This window comes from Pediculus humanus, genomic scaffold (assembly GCF_000006295.1).
Source record: "Pediculus humanus corporis 1103172108269 genomic scaffold, whole genome shotgun sequence".
NCBI classification, from domain to species: Eukaryota; Metazoa; Arthropoda; class Insecta; order Psocodea; family Pediculidae; genus Pediculus; species Pediculus humanus.
In genome coordinates this window covers 232,343-253,625 of record NW_002987838.1, presented here as the reverse complement: position 1 = coordinate 253,625, position 21,283 = coordinate 232,343, and the positions used below count along the sequence as shown (strand labels likewise).

Here is a 21,283-nt window from a genome sequence, read left to right as displayed (position 1 = left end):
AACTTGGATGGGTGACCGTTTGAGAACGCCACGTGCTGTTGGCTTAAAAGAGCAAAAAAATGAGAACAAGACAAAGTAAGAACCAAAAACAAAATCTTGTTCTACTGTCGACCTGAGGCAGCTCGACGAGAACGTGAATTTCACTGCTTCTGACCCTGGCCACTCCAAAGATGTTAGTCACCGGAGCCCAGTTCAGGAGACAAATCGTTCCCATCGAATAAAGATGGACTCAGGAAGACCTTCAAGAATTGATGTGGTGCTATTTTATAATAAGTGGCACCACCGAAATTCGAGTATTTGTCCCTAAGGAATCGGGTAGAAACCTCGGATAAATACTTAAAAACTCCGACAAGTAGCCTTGTCGTGTTTAATGGTGGATAATAATAATAATAATAATAATAATAATAATAATAATAATGATACATCGTGCGTTAATCTCGTTCTAAAAAACTAAAAACTTTCTTTTTTTTTTTTTTTTATACAAAGATGAAAAATTATTATTATTATTATTATTAACTATTTAAGATTTGCAAAGTAGTTAAGTTAGTTAGTTAGTTCGTTAACTGTGATTTTCTTTCACGAGTAGGTCACCTAAAAAAAAAGGTAAAAAAAGATAGAAAAAGAAAATTTCTTTTTTTTTTTTTTTTTTTTTGTCGTAAATTCACAAAATTAGCCGTTACGTTAACCTTAATAAGATTTGCAAAAGAAAAAAAAAAACGATTTAATAATTACGATGGGGAGCCATGTAAAAATTATAAACGTTTAGAACTCGAATGCATTTTCTACCTGTTTGTTTGTTTGTTTGTTCGTTTGTTTCCTTATTTTAACTTTAAGTTTTGAATAAAAGGAAAACCAATCAAACAAACTACCGATTTCGGGTTATAGAAAAAGAAAAAAAATCGATTACGAAAAACACTTTGGACGTGTGAGAGAGAGAGAGAGAGAGAGGGAGGGGTAGAAAAGGATCGAAAGAAGTGGTTGGTTAACGTTTGTCGTTTAAAACGTTCATGTTTTTAACAACTTTGGGGAGCGAGGAGGGAAAGCGAGGGGAGGGGGGGGGAATTGCCGGCCATCAAAATATATATAACAATGAAATCGTGGAATTGATTTTGACAGCAGAAAAGCTATAATAATAATAATAATAATAATAATAATGAATACGACGTGAATTCCTTTTTCCCCTTTTTTTTCGACAATTTTCGAAACGTGGTGGAATTATTTTAACCTTTAACATTTCCAACGCAAACACAAACACACACAAAACAAATAAAAATTTCAAAAAGGCTCTTTTTTTACCACAAAATAAAGGAAAACAAAAAACGAAATCCATTAATAAATAAACCAATTCATTTCGGGCAAATCTATCTATCTATCTACCGAATCGATTTTTTTTCAATTCATTTCGCAAATAGGAGAGAGTGAGAGAGAGAGAAAGAGGAAAAAAAAATTTCTAATCGATAAAAAATTTTGTTATCACACTACAACTTGAAGTGATCGCCATGTTTTGTTTTTTACGTGGTTAACAATACAATCCCGAAAAAAATAAAAGATTTAAAAAAAAAAAAAAAAGTTTCGTGGCACCAACAAATCTCGAATTGAATTTTTTTTTTTTTTTTAATTATAAAATAATTAAAAAATTAATCTTGCGTCAGGTGTGAGTAAATTCAAGGTAAATAAAAATGATGAATCGCAATCCTTTAAAAATTAAAACAAAAACGCATTCGGATGCAAATCCGAAACACACGAAAGAATTTACAATATTGATGATGATGATAATTGAGAGGAGGGGGGCGGGGAAAATTTACGGAAATTCACAGTGAAATACCTCCCTACCCCCCCCCCACATGAATTATTCGTGACCGCGGATTTTTTAAAAAATTTATTCTCTTTTTTATAAAAAGATTTTCGTCACAAATTTTGTTTTCTCTAAAAACTTTCTCATCACATGCCCTTCACTCGTTAGCCAAAAACAAAAAAAAGTTTTTACTTTTTAAAATTTAAATAGATAAATACGATAAAACAAATGCAAACGCAAACAAACGAAAACAAACGCAAACACTCGTGCACGAAGAAAATTCACGCACGGAAAATTCGTTTCAAAAATAAATATTATGATTTTTTTTTTCTCCCCCCCTTCGTTTACTCCATTCATTGACCGTTACTTAAATTAAATAAATGTCGCTAAATAAATAAAAAATACTAATAATAATAATAATAATGATGGTGATAATAATAATAAAATTTGCATTTGGTAGCTATTTATAAAAAAAATTATAATTTCTAGGCACGCGCGTTCCACTCGGAGGATTATTAACTTCATTATTTTTATTTTATTTAAAAAAAAAAAAAAACGAAATACGGTGAATAATTAAAAAAAAGAAAAGCGAAGGGGGTGGAGGGAAGGGAGGTACGGAGGGAGGAGGTCCGCGTTTCGAAAATTTTCTAACAAAGAAATCCGTGGTGAAAAGTCCAGTTAAAAAAGCAAACATTTCGAATGTTAAAAAAAAACTTAAAACTTTACACCGTTTATCATCATCATCATCATCATCATCATCATCATCATCTTCATCATCATCATTATCATCATCATTATCAACATCATCATCATCATCATCATTATTATTATTATTATTTCAGTTTTATTTATTATTTATTAATCCTCTCTTTTGTCTTATCACACGACAAATGCGAAAAAGTTCTCTCTGCGAATTTTTCTTTCTTTTTTTTTATACCCCCGTTATTATTATTATTATTCTTCGTTATTAATAGTTTTTTTCTCTCTCTCCCCCCCCCCCACGTCTTTGTTTTCTCGTGAAAGGTCCTATTGTATCCTTTTCCGTTTATAAATAAGAAAGGAAGGAACCTTTCGTCGTCGTTTCGAGTAAATTCTACTGCGGATTATTTCGTCGTCCGTAAACAAACAAACAAACGGCAACAAACGTAAACGAAACCTTCGGACGATCCCAACATAAAACAAACAAACATTACTCGATTCGAAAAAAAAAAAAAAAACATATTTCCGAACTGTTTCTGCCATCTTTGTTATTACGTAAATAATAATAATAATAATAATAAATTATGCAATTCTATCGCAAACAAATTAATTTTATTTTTTTTGCAATCTTTGTTTAAATCGTATTTTATTCAATTAAACAAAAAGTAGTTCACGGCCTTAATTAATGCGGGCACCGGTCGGTTAACTCATTGTTTTCTGCTTTCCTCCCCTCCCCCCGCGTAAAGAAAAAATGGTTTTGTTTTGTACGAAAAAAAAAAGAAAAAAAAATTTAAAATTAAACCGAAAAGTTATTTGTTAATGGCGTTAACTCGAGAGCAAAAAAAAATGGCACCCAAATGACGGGAGTCACTCGTCTTCTTCGTGTGTCATATCTGTGTTTGTGTCCCCCCCTCCCCTCCCTCCCCCCGTTCTCTCTCTCTCATTCTTTCTGCCTTCGTTTAAAATTCTAAAAATTCTTTCTTCGCCGGTTAAGGCGCCTAGTAAATATCCACGTACATAAATTTTTATACGGGGGGCGAGAGTGAGAAAGAGAGACTGGAAAAGTCAAGAAGGAAGGAAAAGGAAGAAAATGATTCGATGATAAACGTGAAAGGGGAAGAAGAAGAGGAAGAAGAGGAAGAGGAAGAAGAATCAACAGATTATTCGCATCACTTATTTCGAAATCCAATAAAAAAAAAATAAAAAAAAGTAAAAACAAAATCGATGAGACAAATACTGACTGACTAACCTTTCGATTTTATCATGAGATGGATGGTGAAGGACGGTTTGGTTTTGTTCCATTTCGACCACGCCTTGAGCTCCCAGTTCCAATTCTGGAAAAAAAGAAAAATAAAAAATAAAAATAAAAGATTATTTCTTCAAGTATTTCATATATTGATGATGACGACAACAATGAAAAATTCGAATTATAAAAAAAAAAAAATTAAATTCATCAGAGAGAGAAAGAGAGAGAAAGAGAAAAGGAAAAATCATCGAGAGATTTTTCTCAAATCCGGATTTCCAGTCGAACTGGAATCCATAAAGTATATACGCCATTTTCCCTTTTCTTATTCTTTTATAAATCACATATCGTAATAACACATATTTTTTCGATGAAAGCATGCGTGCGTGCGTGCGTGTGTTTGTTACACAATTTCGGCCAACAACAACAACAACAACTACTCGTTGCGAAACATACACACACACAAACGGTTCCCCTTCCCTCCCCCCCATCGTGTTTTTCGAGAAGGTCACCCGGTATTTAATAAAAGGCCGAAAAATCAATTATCAATGTCAAGTGTAAAAAAAAAAAAAATCAGACGACTCTCGTCCGGAAATGATAAAAAAATAAAAACATTCATTCGCGCCCCTACGTAGTAAAGAATAATTCTAACTCCACGAACTCTCTAAATCAACTCTAAAACTCTACTTCCACGAAAATCTAATCGTCGTACGGCGGTGATTTTAAAATTTAAATGATCGATAATCAAACCCTTAATTTTCTTTTAAAAAAATCGAAACGGCCCTTATTTTGAAATTCGAGTTTTGTGAAAAGGTGAATATTCGGAGGGGAAGGGGGGGGGAAATTTTCCGACATTTTCTAGGGGAAAACCATATATATACGTACGTCACGACTAAAAATTTTAAACGAATTTATCGTCGTTTCATTTTATTATTTATTTTTTTTGTTGTTGTTGGAAAAAAAAAAAAGGAAAAACTACGACTTTCGTTTTTCATAAAGTAAAAAAATACGTCAGAAGCAGTAGAAACTTTTTTTTTTTTTTTTTTTTGTTTATGCGGTTAAAACCGAAACCGTTCAAAAGAAAATTATATGTACATCAATCATCAAAAAAAAAAAAAAAAAAAAAAAAAAAATTTTCAGTCATTTCACCCGCGAAAAAATTCGTTAAAAACTTTAATTCCACGAGATTTTTTCCTTTTTTTTGGGGGGTGGGGGAAAGTACAAAAAAGGTTTCTTTATAAGAGCATTAAAATTAAAGCCGCGTCGATCGATCGATTGGCAGCCATGTCAATCAACAAAAAAAAAAAAAAAAAAACTTTTTGCCATTTTTCATCATAAACTTTTTTATTTTGTCGATTCAAAGTGTTAATTCTTGTCTTTCTCTCTCCCTCTCTCTCTCACTCACTCATTTAAAACAAGGTGAAGGTTGACCTCGGTGACTTTGTCTTTATTTATTTGTTATAATGTCACAAATCACACTCGCTCACGCACGCACGCACGCACGCACGTACTTACACACACGCACCACATTTTATTTAAAAAATACAATCGTGAATAGAAAGAAAGTTCGTGACGAAACAACTCGGCGTAATCAGTGTCAGTCAGTCAGTCAGTCAGTCAGTCATTCAGTTTACAGTCATCATTTTCAGTTATGTTTGTACAAGAAAATCATGTTCGCGTCGAAAAAAACCTGATAATTTTTAATGTAGAAAAAGAAAGAAAAAGAAAAACAAAAAAAAGCAGACGACGACAGCAAACTTAATTCTGTTTTCGAAAAAAAAAAAAAAGCAACCGACCTTCGAATTTTCATCGATAAAACCGTCCGTCGTACGTAATAACGATTATTGAATTAGTCGAAAGGGAAATAAAAGCGGGGCGGGGGTGGGGGGACAGGAAAAAAAAGGGAAAAAGTTAATTTATTTAACTACTGTAAAATTTCAACCCTTGACCTCATTATGTCTGTGTCTATATGTGTGTGTGTGTGAATCTTTTGAAAAAAAAAACTTTTGGGATGTGAATGAAATAACAAAATAAATAAATTTCCTGTCATTGTTCCCCCTCCCCCCCCCGTTAGCTTTCGTGTGTCACAGGTTCGTTCAATGAAACGAAAAACGAATCGGCCAAAAAAAAAAGAAAAAAAAGAGAGTAAAGAGGGCATAAATACCGATAAAGAGAGAGAGAGAGAGAGAGAGAGTGAAAGAAAGTCGTGAAAGAAGTCGATAAGTTAAACACAAGACGTGAGAGAGTTTTAAATACATAAAAAAAAAATTATTAATGTAAATAAAAATAAGTGAGGTCATTGCCATTCGATTTACGTTTGTGTGTGTGTGTGTGTGTGTGTGCGTGCGTGTGTTTGAATTAGCGTGTAAACGCATGAAAAAGTAAAAGAGAGAAAGAGAGAGTGTGAGTGAGTGAGAGAGAAAGAGGTAGAGAGGCGGCTTTTTAAACTATAAAACGAATGATCGTGTGCTTACACCACCACGGTTAAATAAATAAATTATTATTATTATTATTATTATTATTATTATCATTATTATCATTATCATTATTCAATTAAATTTTTTATTTCGTGTGAGTCAGAGAGAGAGAGAGAGAGAGAGAGAGAGACGTTAGAAAAAAAAAAAAGATCGTCGAAAAGAAAATCATCTCGCAACATTGTGTAATTATAATAATAAACTTTTATAATTAAAAAAAGAGAGAGAGAGAAGAAAAAGAGAGAGAGAAAAAGAGAGATAGAAAGAGAGAGAGAGAAAAAGAGAGATAGAAAGAGAGAGAGAGAGAAAAATTTATGTCATCCCTCGTCATCAATTATACATCTCCGGAACACAATTGAAAATTATAACTTATTAAATCTTTTTTATTACTAAAAGGAAGAAGAAGAATAAAAAATAATAATAATAAAAATAAAAGCGGAGAGAATGAGATTGAAAGAAAGAAAAAGATAGAGATACAAATAGAGAGAGAGAGAGAGAGAGAGAGATTTTTAACGGTAGCAAATCAACAAACAAACCAGTAATATACATTTTACACGGAATTCCTTTTAAACGAAGAGAGAAAGAAAGAAAAAAAAAACTGGACAGACCCGAGAGATTATTATTATTATTTTTGTTACAATTAAGACGTTATTTCGTTTTTAGGGGAAGCAAAAGAGGGGGGGAAGGATTCAAAATGGCGGAAAGGGAAATAAAGAAGAAACGGAAACACCGGGAAAACATTTTAATTCAAATTTTTTTTTTTTAACAAAATCGATCCGAATAAGACGTTACCCACTAAATTTTTAAATGCGATGTAAATAATAAAATAATAATAATAATAATGATAACGATAATGATAATAATAATAATAATAATAATAATAACAACAAAAAGAAACGGATAAACATCGCGAGAGGATTTTAAAAATAATATCTCTACGAATAAAATGTCGAGTGTTAAACGAATAAACCATTATCATTATTAATATTATTAATAATTATTTAATTCGAAAATCGAAAAAAAAAAGAAATCCGAAAAAACGTTAATAATAATAATAATTATTATTATTATTCGTCTACGAATATTTTCCCCCCACAAAAATCAATAATAGTAAAAAAAAAAAAAAAAAAAAAGTTAACTAAATCATTTTAATAATTTACGAAAGAAAATACGTAGGCGTCCCGTTTGGGAAAAAGTTTTCTTTCTCTCTCTCTCTTTTTTATTTTTTAATATAAAATTCAATTTTTTAACATTCGAAAAAAAACAGCTGAGTTCTCTCTCTACCTCTCTCCCTCCCTCTCCCTCTCTCTCTCTCCCCTTTACCTTACTTACATCCTCCTCCACCTTTTTTATTTTTTTCCAATAACAACAACAACAACAAGTCAGTCAGCACATAAATCTATGGGCAGTCATATGATTATGTAAATACCAAAATAAGAAACTTGTATGTTGCCTTCGATATCGTATCTCTCTCTCTCTCTCTCTCTCTCTCCTTCTTCCATTCTTTCTCTCCCTCTCTCTCTCTTCCATTCTCTCTCTTTCATTTTCTCTCTCTCTCTTTCATTCAATGCTAACGTTTTTTTTTATTTTTTATTATTTTTTTTTTTTCATATTAATAGTTCAGGCGATGAATAAAAAATAAAAACTTTGATGATGACGATGATGACGGTGATAATGATAATGATAATGATGACGATGATGGTGATGACTGCGGTGGTCAGTTTTGCCAACCTAATCACTCCCCGTTCAGACAATAAATATTTTCATTTTTTTTTTAACCGCAAAATTCGAGAATTACGAAATCACGGCTTTTCTTTTTGGGGGAAGGAAGAGAAAAATTCTTTTCTTTCCCCCCTCACTCCGCCCCCTCCCTCCCTCCCTCTTTCAATTTCGAAGCTTTTTTTTAATTTATGTCTATTTTTGTGAACAAAATTTTCTTTTCTTTTCCTTAATAGATTTTTACAGTAAAAATGATAATAACGATAATAATGATTTGTTTCTTTTTTTAAATTTTATCGTCTTTTTATCTTTCGAATGGGAGCAAAAAAAAAAAAAAAAAAAAATCAAAAGTGTTTTTTTTCTTTTTTTTCTTTTGTGGGGGAGAGGGGGGACGAGTGCTTTATACTTCCTTTTAAACCTTTAAACAATTTTATTTTTCCATCGGATTCCTGTTTAATTTTTTTTTTTTTCTTTTTTTTTTCTATTTTTAAAACGCGACGACGGAAAACAAAGATTAAAGAGTTTTTTCTCTTTTTTCTCTTAAAAATTAATAATAATAATAATAATAATAATAATAATAATTAAACCGAACGTTTTTAATACTCGGGGGGGAAAAAAAAAAATTTTTTCTTTTTCGTTTAATGGAGAGAAAGTTCAACAGCCTGGAAATAAATAAATAAATTCTTCTTTTATTTATTTATTTATTTTTTCTTCTCGCACAAAAAACTAAATAAAATCCACCGGAATGTTTTATTAATAAAAAGTTAATGAAATTCATTAACAAATCAATTTTTTTTTTTTTTTAAATGTTTAACGAAGCAAATCGAGATCGATGACGGGGGAGGGAAGGGGGGCTTAAGTAACAATTACAAACACACAAACGCGCGGATGACTTAAATAAAAAAAAAGAAAAAAAATGGCGAAATGTATACAGGAAAACATATACACGTGCATGGGTGCGTGCGTGAGGGTGTTAAAACACATTCAGAAACTGCACAATAATAATAATAATAATAATAATAATAATAATAATAATAATAATAATATTAATAAATTTATATCAATTAGAAACGTATAACGGGAAACATCTTGAAACTTGAATAAAATTCTGTTTTTTCTTTTTATTACAGAATTTTTTAAAATTTACCACCATCAACGTCCCCACCACCACCACCACCACCGCCAACGTGTACTTCATATGCAAAACCCTCCTTTCCCACCTCCCCCTTCTCCTTTTCCCACCATTTTCCTCCTTTCCTCTTTATACTTTCTTCATTTTTTCCAAGAATCAGAAATTTTCTAATGCATGAATATGTGTGTGAGAGTGCGTTCGTTCGTGCGTGCGTGCGTGCAAATTTTATTTTTGCACACGAATGTGAGTCAATTTATGTGCAATCCGCGTAACTTTTTCTTTCTTTTTCGATTGCACTCATTGGCCAACCGAAGAGAGAGAGAGAGAGAGAGAGAGAGTATCGAACGCGTAGCAAGAGCCACCACACACGTCTGCGTTCTTTACTTTTCTTTTAATCGCACGCACGCACGCACATTCGTTACTGCAACGATGACAAAGGTTGATTACTCATTGATAATCTTCTACGCACATTCACGCACGACGATAGCATTCGTGCACTTAACTTTCTCCGGATACGCAAAAAAAAAAGAAAGAAAAGTCGGGAGTAAGAAAACTCGCCATTCTCACGTTTTCACATAAAAAAATTCGACAAACGACGAAAACTTTTACTTGTCTAGGGGAAAGGAAAAAAGGAAGGAAATCAAAGGAGAAGACAAAAAAAAAGGTGTGAGGAAGGAGGGATTTTAAATTTTCCCTTTGACGACAAAAAAAATAATAATAATAAAATCTAAACGAAATGACGTCATCATCATCATCGTTCGACCAGTTTATTATTATTATTTTTCCCGTTTTTTCTAGAAAAATCTCATCGTGTGAGAAGATCACGTGGGTGTGTATATTCGCGTTTCCCCTCCCCCCCTTTATTAAATAAAACCCATCAGATTTTCTACCTACTTAAATCTACCCACCGCAGACTAACAATCCAAATAATAATAATAATAATAATAATAATAATAATAATAATAATAATAATAATAATAATAATTACAATTTTCTTATGAAATTAACTCGTAATTATTCTTCGGTTTTTAAAATTTTAACATAAATTTAAATCATTGTTCGCAAATAAGTCAAAAAAAACTGCAACAACAGCAACAACAATAGTAATAATAATAATAATAATAATAATAATCGTTTATTTGAAATCCGACTGTTAATTAACAGTAACCAAAAAAAAAAAAAAAAATTATTTTCAAGCAAACGTGCTAAAAAAAAAAAAAAAAAAAAAAAAAAGTCTTCCAAGTAGTTTTTTTTTGTTCTTCTTCTACTTCTTTTTCGTGTTTGTGATTGTGTTTGTGTTTGTATGTGTGCGTGCGTGTGTTTGTAATGTTTGTATGTGTTTGTGTTTGTGTGTGTGCGTGTGTGTGTGTGTGAAAGTGCATGAAATTGAAATGAAGTTGACCGACTAAATACATAAATGTTTATTTTTCCATTTGAAAAATATTATTATTTATTTTTAGGTCATCAACTCGTCCATTCTTTTTTTTACTCTGTTTAATAATAATAATAATAATAATAATAATAATAATAATAATAATAATAATAATAATAATGATGATGATGATGATGATGATGATAATAATAATGATAATAATAATTGTCATTCAAGTTGTGTGAATTTTTTATTATTATTTTTTTTTCTTTACCTTTGAATAAAAAGTTGACGACGTCAACAAAATAATATTATTATTATTATTGTTTCTCTCTCTCTCTCTCTCTCTCTCTCTCATTTGTTTATATCGTGTGATAAAAATAAAATTATTTCTCGTTTTTTAAAAAAATTTATTCGAATATTTTCCAGGTACGAATTACAAGAAGAAAAATTAAAAGGGGGGGGTCAAAGTTTTAAAAACGTAATTAAACAAAATATATTTGCAATTTTTTTTTTACTTATTTCATTTCATATCCTTTTGCAAATTTATACACATGTAAAAAAAATTATTATTATTATTATCACGATGATGATAATGTTGTGTTTTACCTATATTATATTTACTTAAGAAGAGTTTTAAAAAAAATTATGTAACATCAGCATACATGAATACATACATAAAAAAAAAAAAAAAGCCATAATTAAAATATATTTTATGCTGCATGAAACGAAACACATAAGTAGATTTTTTTCGTTTAGTGACTCAACACTTGAAAAATATTTAGGATAAAATATTGTAACAAATTTTTCTTTTTTTTTTTTTTTAGTCTTTGAAGGTCTTTTTGATAATTTCAATGCAGTATAACCAACCTGAAGTTTTTATAAAATGAAAATGGAAAAATGTTTTATTCGTTATAATTATTTTCTTTTAAATCAATTTCGAACAAACACACAAACATTTCTTCTGCTTTTTAATCGAGTTTAATTTTTTCTTATTAATCTTTTAGTAAATGTGTTGTTGTTGTTGTTGTTGTTTGTCATTTTTCAAAATTTATTCAATTTGTTGTTTTACAAAGAAATAATTCAAACTCTGAAATTAATTTTGTTAAGAATCGAGAGTGGAGAGAGATTATCGAAAGGAAAAATTTTAATAAATAAAAACATAAATTCGATTTGTCCTTTTTTTTAAATATTATTTAACTTTTCAAAACTAATTTTGACTAAAATTTTAACTAAAATTTTAATGTTTTACTGCTAGTTTATTCTTTATTTTATTTTGTTTTGTAAAAAAAAAGAAATGTAAATGAAACGACAAACAAAAATTTGTCGGTTTTATCTAAAGTTCATAATATGTATATGATTATACTTATAAATATCTACTCGAATGATACTTTTTTTTTATACATATTTTGTGTTTTAATTAATCATTTTATGCCAACAATATGTTTAAAAAAGAAAAAATATTTTATTTCCAACTAATTTTCTCATTTTTACATAAAAAAGAACAAATTGAAATGATTACCTACAAGTCTAATGATTCATATTGACAATTGTAAGAAAGTTTAATTTTTTTTTGAAAAAAAAAAAAAAAAAGACTTCCTGTCAATTTAAATGATTTAAAATACAATTCAATAAAAAAAAAAACCACCTAAATACATCAAAGAAATATAAATTAATTTGTGAATTTCATAAGAATGTTTCAATTTTCTTTTTGAAGCACAAAATGGCAGACATTTTTTTTGGAAATTTTTTGCAAAAAATTTATTTTGCGATTCGTATTTAAATGACTTTTTACACACTTTAAACATTATTTAAATGGGTTTCATCATTTTCATAATGATTTTTCAATTATAAATCGTTAGGGACAAAAGAAAATGGAAAATATCATAAGATAAGAAGAGAGATAAGGGAAAATAATATGACACTCACCTCTTCTATTGAACGGTCGAACCCGTACAGCCACTTTTATTTTATCGCTCGTCATTTTTCTTTTTTTTTTTTTTTTCACTTAAAACACATCATCACACATATATATACACATATTTTCTATAAAAAAAAAAACTTTTTTTTTTAATATAAAATTAATCCGTATAATATAATGTGATTCAACCCATTTTTTTTTTTTCCTATAATATGTAAATCCGTAATTTTATTGTAACATTGACACTGTGATGTAATCAAGACCGTCATTTTACTTTACTGCGTTCAATGTGTTCGAAAAATCAACGGATTAAACGTGTTCGAATTTTCCCTTCCTTTTTTTATTAATGCCACGTTAAAAATCTTTTCTCTCTTGTCAAACCATAGACGTAAATTAAAAAATTTTTCAAAACGTAGTCTCACAAAAACAAAACAAACCTACTAAAATATATTATTTTTTTTTTTCAAATAATTTCAATCGTAAAACAAAAAATAAACCTTGAAACCTTAAAAACATTTATAATTCAAAACAATTCGATTAAAAAAAAACCAAAAAAAAAAAAAAAAAAAATGGCAAACGTTTAATTATTTAACTCACGCTAATTATTTACAAAAATTATCACTTCCCATTTCATTATCATTTTCCTTTTTTTTTTTGCAACAAATTCGTAATTTTTTAACGCAAAAAAAAAAAAAACATTTATTATAAATAAATGTAAAAAGACAAAAAAAAAAAAATTAATAAATCCCAATTTACGTAAAACATTTACATCAAAAATATTTATTTTTAAACAAAATTAATTACAATAATTATTATTATTAATATTTTTTTGCTTGCTTTTCTTTTTACAAATATTAAAAAATAAAATTTGAAACAATTTTTTTTTAAAACAAAAATTAATTAATATATATATATATATATATATATATATATATATATATATATATATATATATATAAGAGAGTTAAAATATAAGCAGTCAAATAAATAAATAAATAATAATAATAATAACGACATTAAAAATTAGTTTAAAAAAAAACAAAAAAAAGCTTTGGTTAAAATTTTTGGTTAAAATTTTTACAAAATGGTGACAATTTATTATTATTATTATTATTATTAAAATTGTTTTTTTTTTTTTTCCTTTTGGAAACATTTAAAAGATCGCCAATACATACACGTCCGAATAACCGACGTTAAATAACAAATAATTATATTAAACTATCAAAATAAAATAATAATAATAATATATACATTAAAAAGCATTTTAAAAAAATGAATAAAAGAGAGAGTGAGAGAGAGAAAGAGAGAGAGAGAAAAACGATCATTTTGTGTGCTTTTCCTCGTTATTTTCAAAGCACTCTCTCTCTCCTCCAAAGAATCCACGGTTCGATTCATTCATTCCTTGATTGACTGATTGATCTTTGTGACGTAAATAATAAAAACTTATTAATAATAAAACAAATTTAATAATTTTTTGCTTTTCTCCTAAAAAAATGGCACCTCGAATAAGCAAAACAAAACGAAACGAATCAAATCAAATCAAATTAATTAATTAATTAAATAATAATAATAATAATAATAACAATAATAATAATTACAATTAGTAAGTTAAACAAAAAAATAAATATATAAATAATAATAATATTTCCGTCGGTGAGTAAAATTTCATAAAATTTGAAATTAATTATTATTATTATTATTATTATTATTATTATTATTATTAAAAGTTATTATTTACCTTCGCCGACATTTTAAATAAAATTAATAATAAAATAAAATAAAATTAATAAAATTAATAAATCCCAAAAGATTTTCCCGTTACGGATTAATAATTAATTAATAAAATTTTTACGAACGTTTAGCGGCCATTTTGGCGATTTGATAAATTTTAATTAAAAAGAAACTATTATTATTATTATTATTATTATAAGCGTCGCCATTGCCATCACTATCCTCATCATCATCATTATCATCATCACAACCTTAGAAAATAAATGTTTTTAATTCCTTCACTTTTCCTTTTTTCCCTCCATTTTTTTAATTTAAACCTTTGTTGTTTTCGAAATACATGGCGTCCTGAAAACAAAACAAATAAATTTCAATGATGAATAATAAAAAGGGAAGACAACATTGAAAAGAGAAGGAAGAGGAGGGAAACTCACAATTAGAAACAGTGCTCCCAACATGACGGCTTTCATTTTAACATCCAAATCCAATGGGAAAGATATGCCGAAATAATCCGCATCCGTGAATAATTCTCTCGCGAATCCCGACCATTCCTTACTTATTTTACCAACTTGAACTTGACCATCCCTCGATAAAATCTATTCGCAGAGAAACAATCAATCAATCAATCAATCAATCATAATAATAATAATAAGTAGTGGTGATGACGTACTTGAAATTCGGATTGTCCGCATAGTGCAATGTTACAACAGGGCCCCTCGATTCTCAAAACCGTCTCCCCGTTCCAATCTTTTATCTTAAATTTCGGGGTGAGGAACGACCATTCTTGTTCAACAGTTCCTATGAGGTTACCAGGCGGTGCACAAACTTCCATTTTCTACAAACGTTGATGTACATGAAAAGGAAATGTCATCGTTAATGCGGAAACAGTCGCAAACAGGAAGGAAGAAAAGCAGCAAAGCAGCAGCAAACCATACCTGAAGGCAACATGGAAAACAGCAGACGCCGCAATTCAACGGCCTGTTCAAATGTATGACTTCATTTTGATAAGAATCCATTATTCTCATTTCGAAGGGTCGTACCTGACCCAAACACTGTCTCGAACACAAATCCGACTCTTCAACCGCCCAATAAAATTTCTCTCCTCTCTCGTTTTTTATCGTAAATTTATTATTCGTTTCGTAACCTGTTCCAACAACAGCAAACAACAAACGACAAACAAAAAATTAATAATAATAATAATAACAAAGTGAATAAAATATTCGATAAGTTTTCAACATAAAATCCTGAACTGTTCGAAGCGAGACAGAGAGAGACAGAATAAAATGATAATAATGATAAATTCAATATTTGTTTAATAATAATAATGATGGTGATAAACAAGGACAAACATCAAATTAAAAATAAATAAAAAAAATTTTTCTCTCTCTCTTTCTCTCTCGCTATCATCGTTTTTAATGATGGCGACGAACGTTTCGAGGGTCGCATCGAGCCTGTGGAAACAAAATTTTCCGTTTCACCGGGAATTTCCTTTATAAAAAAAAAAATCCCCGATGATCCCCTTTTCTTTTCCTTTTAATAACAAATCTCACCTGTTATGGCTTCTAAAAATTCCACTTTTTGTTTAACAAATAGGTTGGACAGAGACATCAAGTACTCTAGACCAGGAGGACAATTGGGAGGCCCTTGCGGCATACTCATCCAATCTCCTGAAAAATACAAAAAAAAAAAAAAAAAGAAAATTTTCTTTTCCAATCCAAATCATTTTCCGATTAGTATCACGTGACTTTTTTTCTATTTGTTTTCATTATTTTTTTTAAAAACTCACATTTTATCTTCGTCTGATAAAAATTTCTCATAGCCGAACCCGATTTTTTTAAATTTCCAACGTTCCGGAATTTTTTTAACGAATTTTATGACGGACGCGCACGCCAATACGACGTTTTTCTTTTTCTTACAAACGTATTTTTTTAATTTTTTCGATTCTTTTTTTTTCACATTTTTTTCCAAATATTTTTCAACTTCTCTCACGTCACCGTTTTCCATGTTTTGATGATTATTCGCGGGACAAAAAAAAAAAAAAAAAAAACATTTGACGGCGTTGAAACCGGAAATGAAAAATCCCGAAAACTTTTCCCCGAACTTTTTTTTCTTTAATTATTATTTCTCATCGTGTCGAACTATCCTCATCATCATCTTCTTCTTTAAACATTCAAACATGAAAATTTAACTAGAAAAGTCATCATTATCATCGTGCAACAAACAACAACAACAACATAATAACACTAACTCGTCGTCGTCGTCGTTATCACGACAACCAATTTTTAAAAATAATAAGATAATGAGACAAACGATTAAATTTTTTGAAAAATTTTTCCGTAGGCGCGGCGAAACGGGAGGTAAAAATGATACGATATATAAATTGTACAATCAAAAAACTATCAACAAACGCAAACAAACAAAAATTCGTTTTACTATAGAGGGGAAAAAAAAAAAAATCACTTTTTTCTTTAAAATCCACTCATCCTCTCTCTCTCTCCCTCGTACAAACTCGACTGATTATAAAAACATTTTTCAAACCTACAAATTTATTATCAAAAAGACAAACAACAACCAACAACCAATAAAAATTTAAAATATAATTAATAATTAATGATATTTATTTTTTTTTTCTTAATTAAACGAAAAATAAAAATCTAATTCATCGACAGACGAAAACAAACACAAACACAATAAAAAAAAATTTTATTATTTTATTTTTTTAAATGAAATTTTCGATTCGGGAAAACAACAACAACCACAACAACAACCACAACAACAATAATAATAATAATAATAAACAAAAAAAACCTCGTTATCAATCGTTATGGCTAAACCACCCCGCGGTATTATACAAACAGACAACACGAAACAAAATTATTTTTTTCTCTTAATTAACTTTTCTCTAATTATTATTATTATTATTACTACTATTATTATTATTATTGCTACCACGACCGCAGGAAAGTTAAATCAATCTATTAAAAACAAACGGATTCAAGAAATTTTCAAAAACATTTCAAACGAAACAAACTTCAAACAGTCGGCGAACAAATCGAAAAAAAAAAATTGTTTCAACTCGTGCCAACAAACGAACAAACACGATACAAACATGTACAAACAAACAAACGATTCGTAGAGTGTAGAAAAGAGATAAATTAATAACAAAGTAGTAACCTTTCGACTCGCGAATTTGAATTTTTAAACGACAGCAAATGGTAAGAGTGAGTGTCCGAGACAAACAACAGGACAAACTCTCGTTTCGACAGACAAACCGACAACCTTTGTCGAATTTAATCTTATGATACATTTTCTCTTATTAAATCATTATAATTTTCAAGGTCAAATCCTATCATCATCATAATCGATTACCGTGATTTTTTTTTTAAATAAAATTTTTCCCGAAATGAAAATAATTAATTATGATTCGTACCTCCTCCAAGTTGAGGACCTGGTTGATTCATTATTGGTGGACCGCCACCATAACCTCCTGGTTGTCCTGAAACCGAAAAAAAAAAAACCAAAATATTAATTAATTTTATATTTAAATTTAAAAACAATTAATTAATAACTTGACTAAAAAACTACCACCAAGTCCGTTAAATACTTTTTTTTCGGGGGAGGAGGAGGAGGAGGGGGAGGGGAGAAAAAGGGAAATTAATATTAATTTAAATGTTAATAAAATGAAACGCCTTCGAATTTATAAAAAAAAAAAAAAAAAAATGACCCTAATTATCTAAATAAGAGAACATGAAGGGAGTCACATCACACAATTGAACACATTCAATGAAATCATGGGTTATGATTACTAAAATTATTATTATCATTATCATTATTATTATTATTAGTTTAAATTAAATTAAAGTCTTGCAGTCGAATGAAACATAAAAAAAAAAAACTAAATTATTCATTTTCTTTTTCCTCTCCTTTTCCTTTTCCTTAATGATTTTAATAATTTAAATTAAATTTCAATTTAATTTTTTACTATACAATAATAATAATAATAAATAAATAAATGAATAAAAAAATTATTTATGACGTCATGAGAATAATGATTCACGTGAAAGTTTTTTTTTGCTTTTCCCTTTTCTTTCTTTTCCTTTACATCAATAAAAACTGTAATTAAAATTGTAAAATAATATTTGTCGAAATGATTAATAATAATAATAATAATGAATTAATGTTATTGGAATTTCCACAATCGAGTTTGATTTATTTTTTTGGCTTTATTTCAAATATTATGTGGTTATTGTTTAAAATTCTTCTTCTTCTTATATATTTTCATCAGTTTTTAACTGATAAAAAATTTTAATCAATAAAGAAAAAAGAATAACAAATAAGATTAGATAAATTTTATAGATGTTGAACCGCTTTGAGTTATTACTCGAACCGCTTTCATATGAATCAATGCTAAAACAACTGAATGTGATAAATCTTTATGGAGTGTCACCGATAATCGACAATAAATAACCCAATTTATAATAAAAACTGTGAATTCAAATTGAAATATTTTACTCAAATTACCATATCCTTGATCATATCCTTGCATTGGCATAGGATATCCAGTAGGAGGTGACATCATTCCAGGAGGTTCAATCGGAAATGGTATTGGTCTGTTATAATCTCCACTCGGAGCATTTCCATAAGGACCTGGACCATATCCTTGATTTGGTGGAGGATAATAACCGACTGAAAAATTATTTCCCTGATCTGGTGGTGGTGGATAGTAAGACATGTTTTTACTCGACTAAAAAAAACCAAAAAAAAAAAAATTAGTTTATGATGTGATTTACTCGATTGAATTTATCATTTGAATATATTGTTAATCATTTTGGTCATTGCATTGTATTCGATATTAAAAATGTATTAAAATCAGTCAGACAATTACTTTAGTATATGTAAAAAAAAAATTAATAAAAACTAATCGATTTGATGTAATAATTAAATATTGACAAGATAATTTTAAAAAAAAACTAAATATATTTAATTGTCAGTTAATAATTTTAACATTTTTACATTTGATTAGGTAAAATTGATTAATATTTAACAAAACAATTTGTTCTCGACAAACAAAAATGTCACATTTGGTTAAATAATGTCTTAAAAATAATAAAATAACCATAAAAGAAAAGATAATTATTGAAATGTTTTGTAACTGTATAATATTTTGAATGGTAAAAAGTAATAATAATAATAATAATTTTGTATACTTACTCTATATTTATATTTAAAAAAAAAAAAACAATTAACTTACTTGAGTTAAAAATAATTTTTAAAAAGAGACCAAGGTAGCCTCACACACACACACACACAGCCTGTTCAATGTCGTTTATCTATAAAAACTGATGCGTTGTTTTATCTTTTTCTTAGCAATTGTTTTGAATCATTATGAAATTTTTTTTTTTTATGAGAAGAATCTTAAAAAATTGAAAATCAAAAAATAAACAAGATTAATAATAATCGATTTCAATAGTTATCTTATAATTTAAAAAAAAAAATAAATAAATAAATTTTAATACGAATCGATTATATAATTATTATTATTATTATTATTATAAAATTAAAATTTAATAAAAACCTGATCATTTTTCTTTCTTTTCTTTTTTACAAAATAAAAATGATTTATTAAAAATTCTTAAAAAAAAAAAAAAAACCTTTTAAATTATATGTATATGTGAAGAATTGATCAAGCAAGTTCCACGAAAAAAATTACGAATTGAAAAAAAAAAAAAACATTTTAAATGATTTATTTTTCATATGTTTAACTTACCTAAAACATGCATCAACTTATAATAAGCAATTTTTGTTTTTTTTTTTTCAAATTTTAAGAAGAATGTTAAAACCGTTAAAATCGTGGCACAAACTTTATGTTTAATTTTTTTTTTTTTTTTTTTTTTTAGGGGAAAACAGATTTCACGACGACGAAGACGAAGAGAAAAAAGAGAGAGATGGAGAATGGTCGCAAATGGGAGAAATGTCAGAGATGGTTCATTCAACAAGTGAACGCACGAGGGGGGAGCAGCAGTAAAAAGGAAGGAGGAGGGTTTTTAAATCTCTCAATAAAAAAAAATTTTTATTATCATTATTATTTATTTATTCTTTTTCGAATCAATCAATCAATCAATCAATCAATCACCAGCATTTTAATTTTTCCACATTAGCATACTACTCGAATTAAACGTATTATTTTTTTTATTTTCGCTTACGTGGATTTCCCACCCACCCCCCCCCACACCCCCCTCACTCACTCCACCCCCCTCGACAGATAATAATAATAATAATAATAATAGTAATTTCCCTTTTTCGTTTTAATTGAGAAAAAAAAAAAAAAATTTCGAAATGAATTTCATTGACTTCACACAAGAATTCGATAAATTAATAACGATGAGGAAATCCTTGATGAAATTTTTTTTTTTACAATAATATTCAATATACACACACTAAAAACAGTCATTTATTATTACCAGGAAAATAAAATTAATAATAATAATAATAATAATAATAATAATAAAAGCCAACGGCCATAGCGTGCTGGTCACACCGGTTCCCGTACGATCACCGAAGTTAAGCAGCATCGGGCGTGGTGCAAACTTGGATGGGTGACCGTTTGAGAACGCCACGTGCTGTTGGCTTAAAAGAGCAAAAAAAAAAAAAAAAAAAATGAGAACAAGACAAAGTAAGAACCAAAAAACAAATCTTGTTCTACTGTCGACCTGAGGCAGCTCGACGAGAACGTGAATTTCACTGCTTCTGACCCTGGCCACTCCAAAGATGTTAGTCACTGGAGCCCAGTTCAGGAGACAAATCGTTCCCATCAAATAAAGATGGACTCAGGAAGACCTTCAAGAATTGATGTGGTGCTATCTTATAATAAGTGGCACCACCGAAATTCGAGTATTTGTCCCTAAGGAATCGGGTAGAAACCTCGGATAAATACTTAAAAACTCCGACAAGTAGCCTTGTCGTGTTTAATGGTGGATAATAATAATAATAATAGTAAATTTTAATTATAGATTTACAATTAGTTTGGAATTTACCATACCCATAAATAAACAAACAAACAAACTTTTATTTTTCCACCATTTTTTTTATTAAATTTCGACTCCATCGTACTATTATTATTATTAAAATCATCCTTAAGAACAACAACAAACGTAATAATAATAATAATAATAATAAATAAATAAAAGTAATTTTACTTAC

The 21,283-nt window shown here is 28.7% G+C and overlaps 3 protein-coding genes across 3 annotated transcripts in view; all 3 read right to left on the bottom strand.

Annotated features, from left to right (window-relative positions):
• Window positions 1-12,418, bottom strand: part of Phum_PHUM502730 (uncharacterized protein) — a gene marked incomplete at both ends in the record, with an annotated part of 25,189 nt that extends 12,771 nt beyond the window's left edge. The window contains 2 exons of the mRNA XM_002430820.1: window positions 3,744-3,828; window positions 12,364-12,418. Coding sequence (XP_002430865.1) covers window positions 3,744-3,828; window positions 12,364-12,418 — 140 coding nt within the window. The remainder of the gene's footprint in view (window positions 1-3,743; window positions 3,829-12,363) is intronic.
• A 1,974-nt stretch (window positions 12,419-14,392) lies between these two features.
• Phum_PHUM502720 (Phospholipid scramblase, putative) lies at window positions 14,393-16,087 on the bottom strand (the record flags this gene model as incomplete). Its single annotated transcript, XM_002430819.1, has 6 exons — window positions 14,393-14,431; window positions 14,518-14,679; window positions 14,754-14,918; window positions 15,019-15,227; window positions 15,634-15,750; window positions 15,931-16,087. The coding sequence occupies 6 exons, from the start codon at window positions 16,085-16,087 to the stop codon at window positions 14,393-14,395; spliced, it is 849 nt and encodes a 282-aa protein (XP_002430864.1).
• A 1,409-nt stretch (window positions 16,088-17,496) lies between these two features.
• Window positions 17,497-18,815, bottom strand: Phum_PHUM502710 (uncharacterized protein; the record flags this gene model as incomplete). The annotated part of the gene is made up of 2 exons (XM_002430818.1): window positions 17,497-17,579; window positions 18,449-18,815. 2 exons carry the CDS (start codon window positions 18,813-18,815, stop codon window positions 17,497-17,499), a joined length of 450 nt encoding a protein of 149 aa, XP_002430863.1.
• Window positions 18,816-21,283: the final 2,468 nt, after the last annotated feature.